Source organism: Orcinus orca, chromosome 8 (assembly GCF_937001465.1).
Source record: "Orcinus orca chromosome 8, mOrcOrc1.1, whole genome shotgun sequence".
NCBI classification, from domain to species: Eukaryota; Metazoa; Chordata; class Mammalia; order Artiodactyla; family Delphinidae; genus Orcinus; species Orcinus orca.
Genome location: NC_064566.1, coordinates 89,243,918 through 89,262,055, shown reverse-complemented (window position 1 = coordinate 89,262,055; position 18,138 = coordinate 89,243,918). Strand labels below are relative to the sequence as shown.

The 18,138-nt window shown below is 37.9% G+C and overlaps 1 protein-coding gene and 1 long non-coding RNA gene across 7 annotated transcripts in view; both read right to left on the bottom strand.

The window, feature by feature from the left end:
- Positions 1-18,138, bottom strand: part of LOC125965129 (uncharacterized) — a 117,295-nt gene that overhangs the window by 47,202 nt on the left and 51,955 nt on the right. The gene's annotated exons all lie outside the window — the stretch shown is intronic.
- Positions 1-18,138, bottom strand: part of BCO2 (beta-carotene oxygenase 2) — a 58,191-nt gene that overhangs the window by 23,711 nt on the left and 16,342 nt on the right. For all 6 annotated transcript variants that reach the window (XM_049713110.1, XM_049713109.1, XM_049713111.1 and 3 more), the window contains 3 exons: positions 6,411-6,622; positions 6,107-6,222; positions 4,608-4,710 (listed from right to left, as the gene is read on the bottom strand). In XM_049713110.1, the coding sequence (XP_049569067.1) occupies positions 4,608-4,710; positions 6,107-6,222; positions 6,411-6,622 (431 nt within the window). The remainder of the gene's footprint in view (positions 1-4,607; positions 4,711-6,106; positions 6,223-6,410; positions 6,623-18,138) is intronic.

The window sequence follows — 18,138 nt, the reverse complement described above, 5'->3', positions numbered from 1 at the left end:
CCACTTATTGAAGATACTGTCTTTTCTCCACTGTATATTCTTGCCTCCAGCTATTGTATTTTAATGTCCACAAATGGTTCCCCTCTAGCTCTCTGAAGATGAACTCAATCCCATCTTCATAGGAAACGATAAGGTAGCAGCCAGGAATATCCTCAAATTCTATTTGTCCTTCTTCCCACTCCCCAGCTCCATAAACTACAATCTCCATTTATACCCATGTCCAACTCCTTCCTTTCAGTGTTCTAGATCCCTGGGGTCACTTTGGGTCCCATGTCATCCTGTCTCATCAACATTCATTCATGCAATCATTCATCTGACTATTACTACTTCCTCAAGTTACCCACTCCTCAAGTAGCCTTTCCTGACTTTTCCCCACCCAAAGGCATTTGGTGTCCCTCCTTTATGTTTTAATTATATCCTATACTATCATAGTACTTATCTCATTGTACTATAATTTTCTGCTTATTTATCTGTTTCCTAGTAGACTGAGCTCTTCTGGAGCAGGAATTTTGTCTGATACATCTTTGCATCTTCAGTACCAAACAATGACTTGGCATTTAGTAGGTACACTATAAATAACTACTGACAGATTAACTAACAATATATGTTTGTTAAATCACTCAATGAATGAACAAATATTGAGGTCATATTGAATTATCTTCCTAGTGTTAGAAGTGCCAATGTAGGTCCTGAAGAACTTAGGTAACTTATAGAACTTCGCAATCACTAAGCTTCCTTTGGAACAAGATAACCATACAGTTCCCTACTCATTATCAGCAACTACTTACTGAGTGTCAACTATGTTCTAGGCACTTGTAAGAGTCCTAAGTACCATATCCTAAACACTTGTATACACCAGTGTACAAAATAGACAAAAGGCTCTTCATTTATAAAGCTCAAATTCTAAAAAAAAATCATACAATAAGTAAAAATATAATGTATCAGATGATGAGAAGAACTATATTGAGAAATAAACCAGGGAATGGGGATTAGAAGTGAGTGTATAAGGACGGGGGCTACTGTTTGCAATTTTAATTATGGTGGTCTGGGAAGGTTTCACTAAGAAGGTGACATTTGAGTAAAGACCTGAAAGAAGTGAGGAAGAGAGCCTTGAGGATATCTGGGAGAAACACATTTCAGGTGGAGAGAAGATCAGATGCAAATATTCTCAGCCAAGAATAAGTTTGGAGTGTTCAAATAAGAGCAATGAGGCCAGCGTGGCCCTATCCATAGAAAGCAAAGAGAAAATTCTAGATGAGGTGGGGTGGGTTAAAAGGATAACTGGCTGATATGCTAAGAATAAACTGAAGTGGGGCAAGGGGAGAAGTAAGGAGACTAGTTAAGAAGCTACTACAATAATTCAAATGAGAAAGAATGGTGGCCTAAACCAGAGTGGTGGCAATGGAGGTGATACGAGGTAGTCGGATTTTTGATATATTTTGAAGGCATTATTGAAATTACTTTTTGACCCATTAGATGTGGATGTGAGAGAGGTATAAAAAATGATTCCAAAGTTATCATCTTAAGCAAGTGGAAGGACAGAGTTACCATCAACTGACATAGGAAACATTTTAAGCAGAGAAAGTTTAGGGGGAAAGATCAAGAGTTTGGTTTTAAAAAAATTAATTTTGTAACATCTATCGACATCTTAGTGAAAACACTGAGTAAGCAACTAACTGATGGGGAGGTCTAGGTTAGGACATTATATGTTTTGAGAACCAATTATAAATAAAACACCATGCTTTATACAGTGATGAGTTATAAAAGAAATGAAAGACAAACTCTAGAGTTCCAAGAGTACCATACTACTATCTAACTGTTTATGTATTTTAAATTAGTACTTAAAACTAGCTGGATTAATGTTTAGAGGATTTTTTTTAATTTTAAAAAGCCTTTTTAAAATACCTGGAAAGGTAGAAATTATTAGCAAGCACTTTATTTACAAAGAAAATCACTAAATTTCCCCCAAATGCATACTATCTAGTAGAGCTCCCTGCAGCTACATGTACATTTGCGTTCCAGTTTAAAAATTCATCACTGAACCAAATAATCAAGTAAGAAAGAAGTAAATCCAGTTTTAGTTGAGATTAGAAGATCAAGAGAAAAAATTTCTGTCTCAGCAATTGGATTAAGTGACAATTACTCAATTCACTAAATTTGAACACTGCTAGTTAATGAACTGTCCTAACTTCAAGTCTTGAAGGCATGAGCAAAGCAGACAGACACCCAGGAAACACGCAGCAGAGAACTGAATGCCTAGAGGAATGACCTGCCCAATACTGTGAGCCTAACTCTGGGAGATTCTTCAGGACTTTGTATAAACATCAAATTGAGGCAAAATAACAAGCACAGCCTCTGATGATTGGTGGCAAGGTTTCTCAAAGATTCATGGGCCACTTGCACCAAAATCACCTGGAGATCTTCTTAAAATGTACCAAGATAAGGAGTGAAAGTGTAGTTACAATGCAGATTCTTAACCCCTTTTCAGGTCTCGTGAACCAGAATCTCTGAAGATGAAGCCCAGTGATCTACATTGCTAGGAAGCATTCCAGATGGTTTTTAGGTGCTCTAAAGGCTGAGAATCACTGATCTAATGACTATTTATTTTAGAAAAATAATTAAGAATGGTTAAACAGTATTTCTCATATTATGAACTAGTTACAAAGTTATCTACTTGGGTATTAGAGTTAATTTATTAAGAAATAAATTTTTTATGATCAAAAAAATGCATGGACAAAATACTGCTGAGTCAGTTTACCCATTTGCTGAAAGATTTTACCTAAAAAGATGTTTGCTGTCTCCTATAACAGCTTTGAAGAATACATCCCAACCCGAGGTCAGGTAACAAAGAAGAGAGAGGGCTGAGTGATGAAGTTTCCAGGGTACCCTATCTCTTCTTGAGCTGGTAAAAAGCAAACCTGCAGTATTCATTTTCATATACACTCATACATGTAAATATGGAGAGGTAGAGATGAACAACCCACAAAGTCAATTACTTACCAAAGGTATATATTAACCTATTCAAAAGTTAACCCATACAAAAGATTCGTAGTAGGGCTTCCCTGGTGGCGCAGTGGTTGAGAGTCCACCTGCCGATGCAAGGGATACGGGTTCGTGCCCCGGTCCGGGAAGATCCCACATGCCACGGAGCAGCTGGGCCCGTGAGCCATGGCCACTGAGCCTGTGCATCCCGAGCCTGTGCTCCGCAACGGGAGAGGCCACAACAGTGAGAAGCCCGCGTACCGCAAAAAAAAAAAAAAAAAAAAAAAAGATTCGTAGGTTATAGATGACAGAATGACAGCTAAGATAGTCAGAAACTTCTAATGCTTACACTTACACGTTCCTTTTCAAACAGAGAGAGATGTATACTTGGGTACAGGATAATGAATGTGCATGCCCTGAGAGAATCCTCTGTAGTCAGTGATGAATAATTAAGATGATCTAATGGAGTGACTAGTAGCAAGTTTTTGTGTGTTACTCAGACTAGACACCCGAAGCTTGCCTAAGCAAGCATCTTAAATCTTCTCAAGGTTCACTGCCCTTGTCTATAAAATGGGGGTAATAACAGCCTTTCTTAATGCCATGGATAGACATACAGATTATCATACTAAGTGAAGTAAGACAGACAGAGAAAGACAAATATCATACAATATCATTTATATGTGGAATCTAAAACATGGTACAAATGAACAAACTTATGGTTGCCAAAGGGGAAAGGGGTGGGGAATAAATTAGGAGTTTGGGATTAGCAGATGCAAACTACTATATATAAAATAAACAACAAGGTTGTACTGTATAACACAGGGAACTATGTTCGATATCTTGTAATAAACCATAATGGAAAAGAATATATATATACATATATATGTAACTGAATCACTTTGCTGTATACCAGAAACTAACACAACATTGTAAATTAACTATACTTCAATTTTAAAAAAATAAAAATAATAGTACATTTCTCAGAGACTTTCATAAAGATTAAATGAGAAAATATATGGAAAATACGGTTAACACCAGCACATACTAGGCACTCAATAAATGCTGGTTATCGTTATTAGCCATTAGAACCTTCTGGAACAGAATAATAGGCAGCTGGGGAAGTATATGGATGACCAGGAAAGAGATGTGATGTAAGTGGTTGTGAATGCAACCAAACTTTAACCTTAACTTACTTTGTAGTGTTTTACTCCCATGGTAATAATAAATTCCTTCCTATGTAATATACAGTATACCTTCTCTATATCTCTTTGCTGTAGCATTCTAAATTTCTTATACTTACAATATGGTACTTCCTAAAAATTCAAGTTTGAGAAATACATTACTCATCCCTACAATGCTTGTGAGCCAAAAAGCATAATGGAACATAAAAATGTGAGTCATGCTGAAAAGATCAAATAGAAAATCAGCTTCCAAGCATATGTGCAAAAAGACAACAGAACTTAATTATAAATTATATATTTTAAGTTCAGTAATGCTACTTCGGAGATTTCTTTCTGAACCTTTCAAATGAAGTTTCATATATGTTAACATCTTGGCCATAATGGAACTGTGGGAAGATAGTTAACTCCCAATTATTTTTTAAAAGACCCCCATCCCAACTTTACCATGTTGCCCATAGGAGTTCCCCATGTTGTATGCTGTTCCATCTTTGTCATAATGAGGATGTGCAGTTGCTCCATTCACAGCAATAAATTTGCTCCAGTCTACCTGCAAATTTAAGACCATACAGAGACTTAAATGTTACATGGGAAGATCTCTATTTAGACGCATAGACAGTAGGGATGTGTCAAATATTTTTAAAATAAGATATAAAAACTACAGTTTAAGCCCTAATGTCTCACCTCTGAGAAATCAAAATTATTTTTCCTACTAAAGAAAAAGAAACTAAGACCAAAGAACAACAAAACCAAACAAAAACTCTACCACCACCACCAACAAAAAATGGACAAAAATGATTATCCAGTACGAATTTTTTATTTTGCCCAAGATCACAGGAAAGATCAAAAGAATAAGAATTAAAATTAAAATTCTGGCCCAAAGTTTTATTTTATCTTTAATTAATGTGTAACATGAAGGCAGTATGGGTCTAGATAATCTCCAGTCCAGTTCTACCTGTAGCTAGGCAGAAAATGAATTGGCAAAAATAAGTCTGGCTATTGTAAATAGTGCTGCAATAAACATTGTGGCACACAACTCTTTTTGAATTATGGTTTTCTCAGGGTATATGTCCAGTAGTGGGATTGCTGGGTCATATGATAGCAACCTAATGGATCAAGAGATGAATGGATAAAGAAGATGTGGCACATATATACAATGGAATATTACTCAGCCATAAAAAGAAACAAAACTGAGTTATTTCTGGCAAGGTAGATGGACATAGAGTCTGTCATACAGAGTGAAGTAAGTCAGAAAGAGAAAAACAAATACCGTATGCTAACACATAGATAAGGAATCTAAAAAAAAAAAAAAGGTTCTGATGAACCTAGAGGCAGGACAGGAATAAAGACACAGATGTAGAGAATGGACTTGAGGACAGGGGGAGGGGGAAGGATAAGCTGGGACGAAGTGAGAGAGTGGCATGGACATATATACACTACCAAATGTAAAATAGATAGCTAGTGGGAAGCAGCTGCATAGCACAGGGAGATCAGCTTGGTGCTTTGCAACCACCTAGAGGGGTGGGATAGGGAGGGTGGGAGGGAGATGCAAGAGGGAGGGGATATGGGGATATATATACGTATGCATATAGCTGATTCACTGTGTTATACAGCAGAAACTAAAACAACATTGTAAAAAAATTATACTCCAATAAATATGTTAAAAAAATATTAAAAAAAATAAGTCTGTACTACTCTATTTCTCCTTCGCCCTAGCCTTCAGACATTAGGACTAAGGAAGAAGTCTAGAACTATCTTTAAGGAAAACCCCAACCCCACAGGCCCTTCTAACCAGGACAGGGGGTACACAATGACGTGAATCAGTGGGTAACTTTGATTTTGTTTAAGGATCCAATTTTTTCTTCAGATATTAGCTACTCTACAAAGTATTTTGAATGGAGAAAAATTTTAGGGTTTATTATATTCGTTTTTAACCTATATTTTACCTTTTCTGTTTTTTCCAGGGTTTCAATGTCCACTTTATTCATGAAGTTGGTTTCCGTACTAATGTAGTAATCACCCTTGTACTGCACATAGTTGACATTGGTGTTGTCAGTAATTGCTGAAATCAAACCCCAGAGTTATTTAAACACCACAGCTTTCTCAAGGGAGAAAGCAGTTTAAACATTCTCTCATATCAAAAAAATATATATTTCAATATTCATATTTATATAGCTTGACATATATCATAATAATTTAAAGAATCATCACTATCCCCTGCAAATTCTGAGCATATTAAAGGCTGCTTACCAGGCGGTTCAAATTTTGACATGAAACGTTCAAAAACATTCTTGCATGGATCAGGGAGAGCCAATGTGCCAAATTCTGAGATCACAATTCGATCATGAACACTGTTGGCCTTATATGTATCACTCTGTAGAAACTTGCTCCTGTATGTCACTGTGCCCTTCTCCACCCTGAACTGGTGAAGTAAAGCCATTCCATCAAACCAGTGATTGTACCTTTAAACAGGAGCAAAAATAGAAAAATAAATATTAGGAAGATAAACATGGGGTCAAAATGAGAGATTTCAAATACAGAAATAAGGAAGTGGGATGGCTTCCCAGCAGAACCTGCTCAGTCAAAGAACTTGAAATTAAGGGTTGATAGCTTTTGAGTATATCCTGGAGTACAACAATGAAAGAGCAACTTACATTCTCTTGGCCCTTACCCCTTCTCAAAAAGCTCACACAGCAGAGGGCTAAAGAAAAACCCTAAGCTGGTGACGCCTAAGATAATTCCATCTTTAACCTATAGCCAAGATATCATCATATGGAATGCTTGACATTTCTCAAATTAAAATGGATTCCAAAACTTTTAGAGATAGTTATCTTCATATCTTATACATATTACATTTTCTATTTATTTAAAATTTTTTCAAATTTATCAGAACTATGCTAAAGTAAGCAAGTAAGATGACTATCCTTACTGGATAATCATTTTCGTCCATATAATTACACTATAGAAATGATGTATCTAAATGATGGAACATCAAAACACTGTAAGGAAAAGTTTGTGCTTTGCTTTTAAAAGGGTTTAATATTATTTAGTCTTTCCTCTCATATGCTTGACAGATTGAATGCTTAATGTCTTCAGCATGAATAACAACTAAAAGGCTTGGTCTTCTCTTAAAGGCTTGTCTTAAAAGGCTACGGTCTTGAAAGCAGGGATTCAAAGAGCTATTTGTACACCCATCTTACAGCAGCATTATTTACAGTAACCAAAAGGTGGAAACAACCCAAGCGTTCATCAGCTGAAAAATGGGATAAACAAAATTTAACATACAACGGAATATTATACAGCCTTAAAAAGGAAAGAAATTCTGTCACATGCTAAACATGGATAAACCTTAAGGACACCATCTAAATGAAATAAGCCAGTCACAAAAGACAAATACTATATGATAGCACTTACATGAGATATCTAAAGTAGTCAAATTCCCAGAAACAGAAAGTAGAATGGTGGTTACCAGGGGCTCAGGGGAGGGGGAAATGGAGAGCTATTGTTTAATGGGTATAGAGTTTCAGTTTCTCAAGATGAAAAAGTTCTGAAGATCTGTTTCACAACACTAACCTGTACATTTAAACATGGTTGAGTTGTGTTTTTTACCACAATTTTTTTTTAACTGCAGGAAATAAAGGTGTTTTTTTTTAAGGCCCTCTTTATGCAGTGATTTGAGATGATATCTTTATAATTTTATCATTTTTGATATGAGAGGATGTTTAATCTGCCTTCTCCCTCAATTTTATTGAGTTTATAAACTCAATTTCCGTAAGTTCTTGGGTCCATTTCTGGGCTTTTTATTCTGTATCACTTGTCTATTTGTCCATTCATGCATCAATATCACAATTTTTAATTATAGTCTTTATAGTATATTTTAACATCTGACAGGGCTAGTCCCCACCCCTCGCTGAGAATTTTCTTTTTTAGTGTTTTCTTGACTATTCTTGCATATTTATTTTTCCACATGAACTTTAGTATTCATTTGTCTAACTTCCTTTAAAAACTGGAATTTTTATTAAGATTGTATTAAATTTAAAAATTAACTTAGGGAGAACTGACATGTCTGTGATGTTGAATCATCCAGCCTATTCAAGAACAGAGGATCTTTCTAGTTAATTGTGTCTTTTAGGAGTGTTTGAAAGTTTGCACATTTCTTGTTAAACTCATTTCTGAGCATTTACTCTTCTTTGTTGCTATTTTAAATGAGGTTTTTTCCTACCATTATGCCCCCTAACTGGTTATTATTTGTGTATATGAAAGCTAGTGATTTCAGTATGTTAATTTTACATCCTGTTACCTCACCTTCTATTTGTTTGTGTTATTTTGTCATTAATTCTCTGCGGCTTTCCAGGTTTACTTTATTAATCCGTGTGCCTCTAATTAATTTCTTTAGTCTAATTGTATTGGCTACATCTGGTTAAATAGAAGTGAAGATAGTAGCCATTCTTTCCTTGTTTCTGCTTTAGAAAAAAACTTGTAATGTTCCCCAATTAATATTACTGGTTTTAGGACTAAAATGAAAATAGATTAATTTATACCTGTGTGTAGATATATACGTGTATATATATGTATACATGTATATATATACACACACATATACTCACATATATAAATATATGTATATATAAAATACATACATAAATAGGTATGCATGTGTATATATATATATGTACAAAATCGTGTTAAGAAAGTATCCCTCAAGTCCTACTATCTTGAGTATTTTATGAGGAATGGATGTTGAATTTTGACCAACATTTTATTAGCATTTATGGAGAAGATTATGATTATGACTATGATTATGATTATTTTTCTTGAGATCTATTAATATGGTATATGACAGTAATGGATTTCCAAATAATGAACCTATCTTGCATTCTTGGAATTAATCCTGCTGAATTATAGTGAATTATATGTTTAATGTAGTGTTGCATTCTGTTTGTTAAGAAAATATTTATTAGTATTATATTAGTACTATATATTTTGTACTTTTTTATGGATATTCATAAATAATATGAATAATTGTCTTCTTTTTTGTAAGAACTTTATCTTGTATAGATATCAATATTATACTTGCTTCATAAAAAGAAGTGGGAAACTTCCCTTCATTTTCAATCCTTCAAAATAATCTATAGAGCACTGAAACTATCTGATATTTGAAGGTTTGGTAGAATTTCCCTGTGAAATAATCTGGGCCTACTGCTTTTTTTAAGAAGCAGTTTCACAATAAGTTTCTTGTTTTCTTCAACAGAAATTGGTCTGTTTAAACTTTCTACCTCTATCAATTTTGGTAATCTGTATTTCCTCAGGGAATTATCCATTTCCTTGAGGTTTTCAAATGTATTTGCATAAAGGCCAACAAAATCTTCTATAATTTTTTATCTATTTCAATGGCTTCTTTTTCATTGTCATTTCTCTCTTTTCTTCTTTTCTTTTCTTTTCTTCTTTTCTATTTTTCTTTTTTTTTTTTTCTGGCCACACCATGCAGCTTGTGGGATCTTATTCCCTGACCAGGGATCAAACCCGTGTCCCCTGCAATGGAAGTGCAGAGTCCTAACCACTGGACCGCCAGGGAATTCCTTCATTGTCATTGCTTTCTCCCTTTTTCCTTGATAATGTTAGCTAGTGGTTTCTCACTCTATTTTGGTAATTTTTATCAAAAAACATTAAAAACAAAATAGTTTCAATAATTATTGTTATTCTGGTCTAAATCCCAATAAAATCATGATACGTAGAGCCAAACACAATATTCTGTGTATAAACTCAGACATTCAGATTCCTCATTTAAGATATTTCATATTCTTTTCTTTCTTTCTTGTTTTTATTTGTTACCACCTCAAATTGCTGACTTGCACTGAGCTGTCAAGCAAAACCCCTAATTTTTAACACATTCTGCTGTTAAACCAAACCAATCTCTTCCATCTTCATTCTTGTAATAACTGGTTTTCTTCTTTTTTTTTTTTTTGCGGTACGCGGGCCTCTCACTGCTGTGGCCTCTCCCGTTGCGGAGCGCAGGCTCAGCGGCCATGGCTCATGAGCCCAGCCGCTCCGCGGCATGTGGGATCTTCCCGGACCGGGGCACGAACCCGTGTCCCCTGCATCGGCAGGCGGACTCTCAACCACTGCGCCACCAGGGAAGCCCATAACTGGTTTTCTTGATCCATATTTACTTTTAATAAATTTTAACTTGTTAGATTCCACCTCACAAGATCCTTCTAGACTACCCTGTCATTCTATGCATTCATTTATTCAAATCAACCAACATTTTTTGAGTCCCTACTATCTGCCTGGCATTGTCCAAGCCCAGCAATTACAGGCATGTAAATAACTATAATACAAAATGATTACTGCAACAATGGAGAAGTGTTAAAAAACGTTATCTATGCACAGGAGCAACAGGATGGAAGGATGAGGTTATCAGGGAAAGATCAAGAGGAAAGAAGACATTTGGCTGGTCCTTTAAGGATGTTCGCCAACTGGAGAAGAGTAGAAGGGTATCCTAGTGAGAGGTAATAATAAAAAAAAAAAAAAAGGCAGAGCCTGAAGGCATATGGTATCTTGGAGGAATAGCTAGTAAACAAATTAGTGTGTAGACAAGAGCCGTCAGTGGCGGGTGATGATGATGGAGAAACAGGTCAGCACAAGACCTACCAGCACTTAAATTTAAGGCTTAAACTTCAACAGGAAAGCATGAAGTTTTGGAACAGGAAAGTGAAACTGTGAGACTCGTATCTTAAGAAGGTCACTCTGGACACAGAGTAGAATATGGGACAGAAAGAAGAGCATTCAGGCAATAATACAAGTGAGAAAAGATAAGAGACTAAACTGAAGCAGTACAGTTAGAAAGGAACAAATAGCAGAAATAAGTCAGAGATGACTGACAGGAGGTAGGCAGTGACAAAAAGAGAGAGTCCAAAAAGTCACACCTGAATGGATGGTGATGCTTTAACCGAGACAGAGAATACATGAAGAGCAGGTATTGGGGAAAAGCAAACAGTTCAGTTTTGAACAAGAGTCTGAGCCGTTTGCAAACCATCAGGGTAGAGATGTTCCACAGCCAGTTGGGAAAATACAGGTCTAGAGCACATGAGATGGGTGTGGGTTGGGAGAGAGATATTTGAGAGTATCTCTGTGTGACAGACATAACCATAGGTGCAAACGGGATAATAACACCATCTACTGAACACTTACTATATGCCAGGTACTGTGCTAGGCACTTCACCACATCTCTTCATACATATATATATATATATATATATATATATATATATATATATATAGTGTGTGTGTGTGTATAGAGTTGACCCTTGAACAACATGACTTTGAACTGCGTGGGTCCACTTATACACAGATTTTTTCAGTAGTTAATACTGTGGTACTACATGATCTGCAGTTGGTTGATGCAGAACCATAGATGTGAAGCAACCATGGGTATAAAGGCTTGACTATAAGTTATACACAGTTTTCCCACTATGCGGAGGGCTGGCGCCCCTAACCCCCAAGTTGTTCAAGGGTCAAATATGTAAATATTTATCCCCCCCTTCACATTGATTAGAGATGTGGAACTACTATTACCATATTACAGATGTGGAAACCACAGTTCAGAGCAACAAGTCCAGGGTCACAGGGTTGGTAAGTGGCAGAACAAGGATCTCAACCCAGTGCTGACTCCAAAACCTGGGATCTACAACACCCACAAAAGTAAGGTGAACCATAAGAAGTTATTTGGCAAGAAAGGGAGTGGAGAGAGAGGGCACTGAAGGAAAGAAGAGAATGAAAGTGCACTGAGTGCCCATCCCTGTCAGCCACCGAATGAAGCTCTTTGTATGCATTATCTCCTTTAATCATCATATCCAGTCATTAAAATCGATTTTATTAGCCCCATTTTTCACGTGGAAAACCTTGCTCAAGATCACAGTGCTGATAAGTGGTGAAAATGAAATCTGAACCCACCCCATCTTACTCTAAAGAATGTATTATCTCTACTATAGCAAAGAAAGCATACAATGAGAGAAAAGGAGGGAATGCTCAAGTCAGAGGCTGGGGTATATCAACATCAAAGGGGCAGTGAAGTGAGCAGCAAAAAAAATTATTTTGGAACATGCAATCAGAGGGACAGGCGAAGAATCAAGAGAAAGTGTTATGTGGGAATCCAGGACCAGAGAATGTTAAGACGGGTGGTCAAGAAGGTCAAACGCTATAGAAAAGTCAGGCTGAGGACTGGAAAACCCATTTCATTTATATTTAAGAGGCTTTGGTGACCTTTGTGAGAACTGATAGCATGCACGGTGGGGTGAAAAGTCAGATGGCAGTGAATTGAGAAGACCTCAGGAAGGAGGAAAACAGAAATGGTGAGAAGAGGAAAGAGGGTATTTGCTGGAGAGGAAGGTGGGGAGGAATGAGGGTTTTTTAGGATGAGAGGACATTTGCAGGCTGAGATGAGGGGTTAGTGAAGCAGAAACAGATACAAGGGGAGGAGCATGAATGAGGAGGGAAGAGGGCCACTTCCTCTGATGATGATGAGAGCCAGGAATTGGTACCTCTGTGGGGAGACGGGGAGGTGGGGAAGACGGCAGCTGAAGGAGCTCAAATCCAATTGCCCCTCTATCCATTACAAAGTAGGCAGGTCTATCTGTTGAGAGTGAAAGGGACAGGGAGAGTGACACAGGCTTCAGGAAAGGGACCCTGTGGGAAGCTGGAAAGAGCTAAAGATTTCCTGGCAGCACCAAGGACTCAGCTGGGGCTGGAAATAGTAATTTTGTAATTGAATCAACCCGCAAGGTTCTGTGTTTCCTCTAGAAGTGCTCAGCAGGCCTGGGCCCTGAGTGGAGGAAACCAGAAATAGGCTAATGTAGGACCAGAACTGGTCAGAGGAGAGGCCGAGATCGCCAAGGCAAAGGAAGTGAGGATGGTGATGAGAGTGTATTTGAAGGGATTGATCGTGGAATCTGCACCTGGGAGAAGAAACTAAATGAAAGCTGATAAACTGAGAAGATGGAGAAGAGTAAGGAGAAGAGAACTTGGTGCGATTGAAAATAAGTTTCATGGGAATGGAGGAGTGTGGAAATTGGGGCTTTGAGCACCGAGTGGAGTTTCAGAGTTCAAGATTTCAGGGGTAGGGCAATTCTGTGGAATAAGATGCAGGATGTGGCCTCAGTACATGGCCTTAGTGAAGTGGCAAAGAGGGGGAAAAATCATTGCAGTGGGGACGGTCAAGGAATTGCAAGGCTGAAGTATCTTCATCATGGATCCTGAAGTCATTCCAGAAGAGTGGTAGATGGTTAAATCCTGAGGATATTTACTATTCTGCCCAGAGTCATGTGATTTTAAAAACTGATTAGCATGCCTTCAATGCAATCATTGATAAAAGTTTTTAATTAAAGAAAGGCCTTTGTCATGTCACTACTATGTCTGCATGTTGATCTTTTGAGTGGCATCTAACAAAGAGATCAGAGATTCACAACCATGTGGGGCTATTCTTGTCCACAGGTTAAGAGTCACATTGACTTCAGGTCTCTACCTCTCCCTTTAAATCTAATTTGGGATCTCAAAGATAGCGGAGTAGAGGGACATGCATTCACCCCTTCTTGCAAGAGCACTGGAATCACAACTGCTGAGAAACCATCGATGGAAAAACACTGGAACCTACAAAAAGGATACCCTACATCCAAAGACAAAGTAGAGGCCACAGTGAGATGGTAGGAGGGGTGCAATCGCAATAGAATCAAATCCCATACCCGCTGGATGGGCAACCCACAGACTGGAAAGCAATTATACCACAGACGTTCTCCCACTGAGTGAAGGTTCTGAGCCCTGCGTTGGGCTTCCCAGCCTGGGGGTCCAGCAATAGGAGGAGGAGTCCACAGAAAGACCAGCTTTGAAGGCCAGCGGGATTTGATTGCAGGACTTCCACAGGAATGGGGGAAATAGAAACTCCACTCTTGGAGGGCACACACAAAGTCTTCTGCTCACCAGGACCCAGGGGAAAAAGCAGTGAACCCATAAGAGACTGGGCCAGACTACCTACTAGTATTGGAGGGTCTCTTGCAGAGGCAGGGGACAGCTGTGGCTCACTGTGGGGACAAAGACACTGGCAGCAGCAGTTCTGGGAAGTACTCATTGGTGTGAGCCCTCCTGGAGGCCGCCATTAGCCAAGAGAATTCAGCACCACCAGACCAGCTTTGCAACAAATGCTAAAGGAACTCCTCTAGTCGGGGCAGAGACCAGAAACTTAAAATAACCTTGTACACATATAGACTGCTATATCAAAACCTCATGGGAACAGCAAGCCCAAAAACTACAATAGATAGACACACACAAAAGAAAAAGCAACCCAAACACAACACTAAAGATGGTCATCAAACCACAAAAGAAGAGAACAAAAGAGGAAGAGAAGAAAAAAGACTTACAAAACAAACCTAAAACAATTAAGAAAATGGCAATAGGAACATACATATCAATAATTACCTTAAATGTAAATGAATTAAGGGGCTTCCCTGGTGGCACAGTGGTTAAGAATCCACCTGCCAATGAAGGGGATGTGGGTTCAAGCCCTGGTCTGGGAAGATCCCACATGCCACAGAGCAACTAATCCCATGCACCACAACTACTGAGCCTGCGCTCTACAGCCCACGAGCCACAACTACTGAGTCTGTGCACCACAACTACTGAAGCCCGTTTGCTCTAGGGCCTGTGTGTCACAACTACTGAGCCCATGTGCTGCAATTACTGAAGCCCGCAAGGCTACAGCCCATGCTCCGCAACAAGAGAAGCCACTGCAATGAGAAGCCCGCGCACCACAACAAAGAGTAGCCCCCACTCACCGCAAATAGAGAAAGCCCACACACAACAACGAAGACCCAACACAGCCAAAAATAAATAAAATTTTTTAAAAATGTAAATGAATTAAATGCTCCAACCAATCCTGCAGTACTAAGAGGGAAGTTTATAGCAATACAATCTTACCTCAAGAAACAAGAAAAATCCCAGATAAACAACCTAAACTTACATCTAAAGGAACTAGAGAAAGAAGAACAAACAAAACCTAAGTTCGTAGAAGGAAAGAAATCATAAAGATCAGAGCAGAAATAAATGAAATAAAAATGAAGAAAACAATAGCAAAGATCAATGAAACTAAAAGCTGGTACTTTGAAAAGATGAACAAAATTGATAAACCTTTAGCCAGACTCATCAAGAAAAAGGCGAGGGGACTCAAATCAATAAAATTAGAAATGGAAAAGGAAAAGTTAACAACTGACACCACAGAAATACAAAGGATCATAAGAAACTACTACAAACAACTGTATACCAATAAATGGACAACCTGGAAGAAATTGACAAATTCTTAGAAAGGTACATTATCCCAAGACTGAACCAGGAAGAAACAGAAAATATGAACAGGCCAATTACAAGCACTGAAGTTGAAATTGTGATTTAAAAACTCCCAACAAACAAAAGTCGAGGGCTGATGGCTTCAGAAGTTCTACCAAACATTTAGAGAAGAGCTAACACCTATCTTTCTGAAACTCTTCCAAAAATTTCAGAGGAAAGAGAACTCCCAAACTCATTCTATGAGTCTACCATCACCCTGATACCAAAACCAGACAAAGATACCACAAAACAGACAAAGATATCACTGATGAACATAAGACGCAAAAATCCTCAACAAAATACTAGCAAACAGAATCCAACAACACATTAAAAGGAACATACACCATGATCAAGTGGGATTTATCCCAAGGATGCAAGGATTTTTCAGTATACACAAATCAGTCAATATGATACTCCACATCAACAAACTGAAGAATAAAAACCATATGATCATTTCAATAGATTCAGGAAAAGCTTTCGACAAAATTCAGCACCCATTTATGATAAAAACTCTTCACAAAGTGGGCATAGAGGGAACATATCTCAACATAATAATGGCCATATACGAAAAACCTACAGTTAACATCATACTCAATGGTGAAAAGCTGAAGGCATTTCCTCTAATATCAGGAACAAGACAACGATGTCCACTCTCGCCACTTTTATTCAACATAGTTTTGGAAGTGCTAGCCACGGCAATCAGAGAAGAAAAAGAAATAAAAGGAATCCAAATTGCAAAAGAAGAAGTTAAGCTGTCACTGTTTGCAGATGACATGATACTATACATAGAAAATCCTAAAGATGTCACCAGAAAAATACTAGAGCTCATCAATGAATTTGGTAAAGTTGCAGGTTATAAAATTAATACACAGAAATCTCTTGCATTTCTATACACTAACAACAAAAGACCAGAAAGAGAAATTAAGGAAACAATCCCATTTACCATTGCATCAAAAAGAATAAAATACCTAGATATAAGTATACCTAAGGAAGCAAAAGACCTGTACTCTGAAAACTATAAGACGCTGATGAAAGAAATCAAAGATGACACAAACAGATGGAAAGATATACCATGTTCTTGGATTAGAAGAATCAATACTATGAAAATGACTATACTACTCAAGGCAATCTACAGATTCAATGCAATCCCTATCAAATTACCAATAGCATTTTTCACAGAACTAGAACAAAAAATCTTAAAATTTGTATGGAGACACAAAACACCCTGAATAGCCAAAGCAATCTTGAGAAAGAAAAATGGAGCTGGAGAAATCAGGCTTCCTGGCTTCAGACTATACTGCAAAGCTATACTCATCAAAACAGTACAGTACTGGCACAAAAATAGAAATATAGATCAATGGAACAGGATAGAAAGCCCAGAAATAAATCCACTCACCTATGGTCAATTAATCTACAACAAAGGAGGCAAGACTATACAATGCTGGAAAGACAGTCTCTTCAACAAATGGTGCTGCGAAAACTGGACAGCTATATGTAAAAAAATGAAATTAGAACATTCTTTAACACCATACACAAAAATAAGCTCAAAATGGATTAAAGACCCAAATGCGAGACCAGACACTATAAAACTCTTAGAGGAAAACACAGGCAGAATGCTCTCTGACATAAATCACAGCAATATTTTTTTTCGATCCATCTCCCAGAGTAATAGAAATAAAAACAAAAATAAACAAATAGGACCTAGTTAAACTCAAACGTTTTTGCACAGCAAAGGAAACCATAAACAAAACAAAAGGACAACCCACAGATTGGGAGAAAATATTTGCAAATGATGTGCTCAACAAGGGATTAGTCTCCAAAATTTACAAACAGCTCATGCAGCTTATATCATCAAAACAAATAACCCAGTCAAAAAATGTGCAGAAGACCTAAATAGACTTTTCTCCAAAGAAGACATATAGATGGCCAAAAGGCACATGAAAAGATGTTCAACATCACTAATTATTAGAGAAATGCAAATAAAAACTACACTGAGATATCACCTCACACCAGTCAAAATGGCTATCATCAAAAAGACTACAAACAGGGCTTCCCTGGTGGCGCAGTGGTTGAGAGTCCGCCTGCCGATGCTAGGGGACACGGGTTCGTGCCCTGGTCCGGGAAGATCCCACATGCCGTGGAGCGGCTGGGCCCGTGAGCCATGGCCGCTGAGCCTGCGCGTCTGGAGCCTGTGCTCCGCAGCGGGAGACGCTGCAGCGGTGGGAGGCCCGCGTACCGCAAAAAAAAAAAAAAAAAAAAAAAGACTACAAACAATAAATGCTGGAGAGGATATAGAGAAAAGGGAAACCTCCTACACTGTTGGTGGGAATATAAATTGGTACAGCCACTATGGAGAACAGTATGGAGGTTCCTTAAAAAACTAAAAATAGAGCTACCATTTGATCTTGCAATACCACTCCTGGGCATATATCTGGAGAAAAACATGGTCCAAAAGGATACATGCACTCCAATGTTCATTGCAGCACTGTTTACAATAGCCAAGATATGGAGGCAACCTAAATGTCCATCGACAGAGGAATGGATAGAGAAGAGGTGGTACATACATACAATGGGATATTATTCATCCATTAAAAAGAATGAAATAATG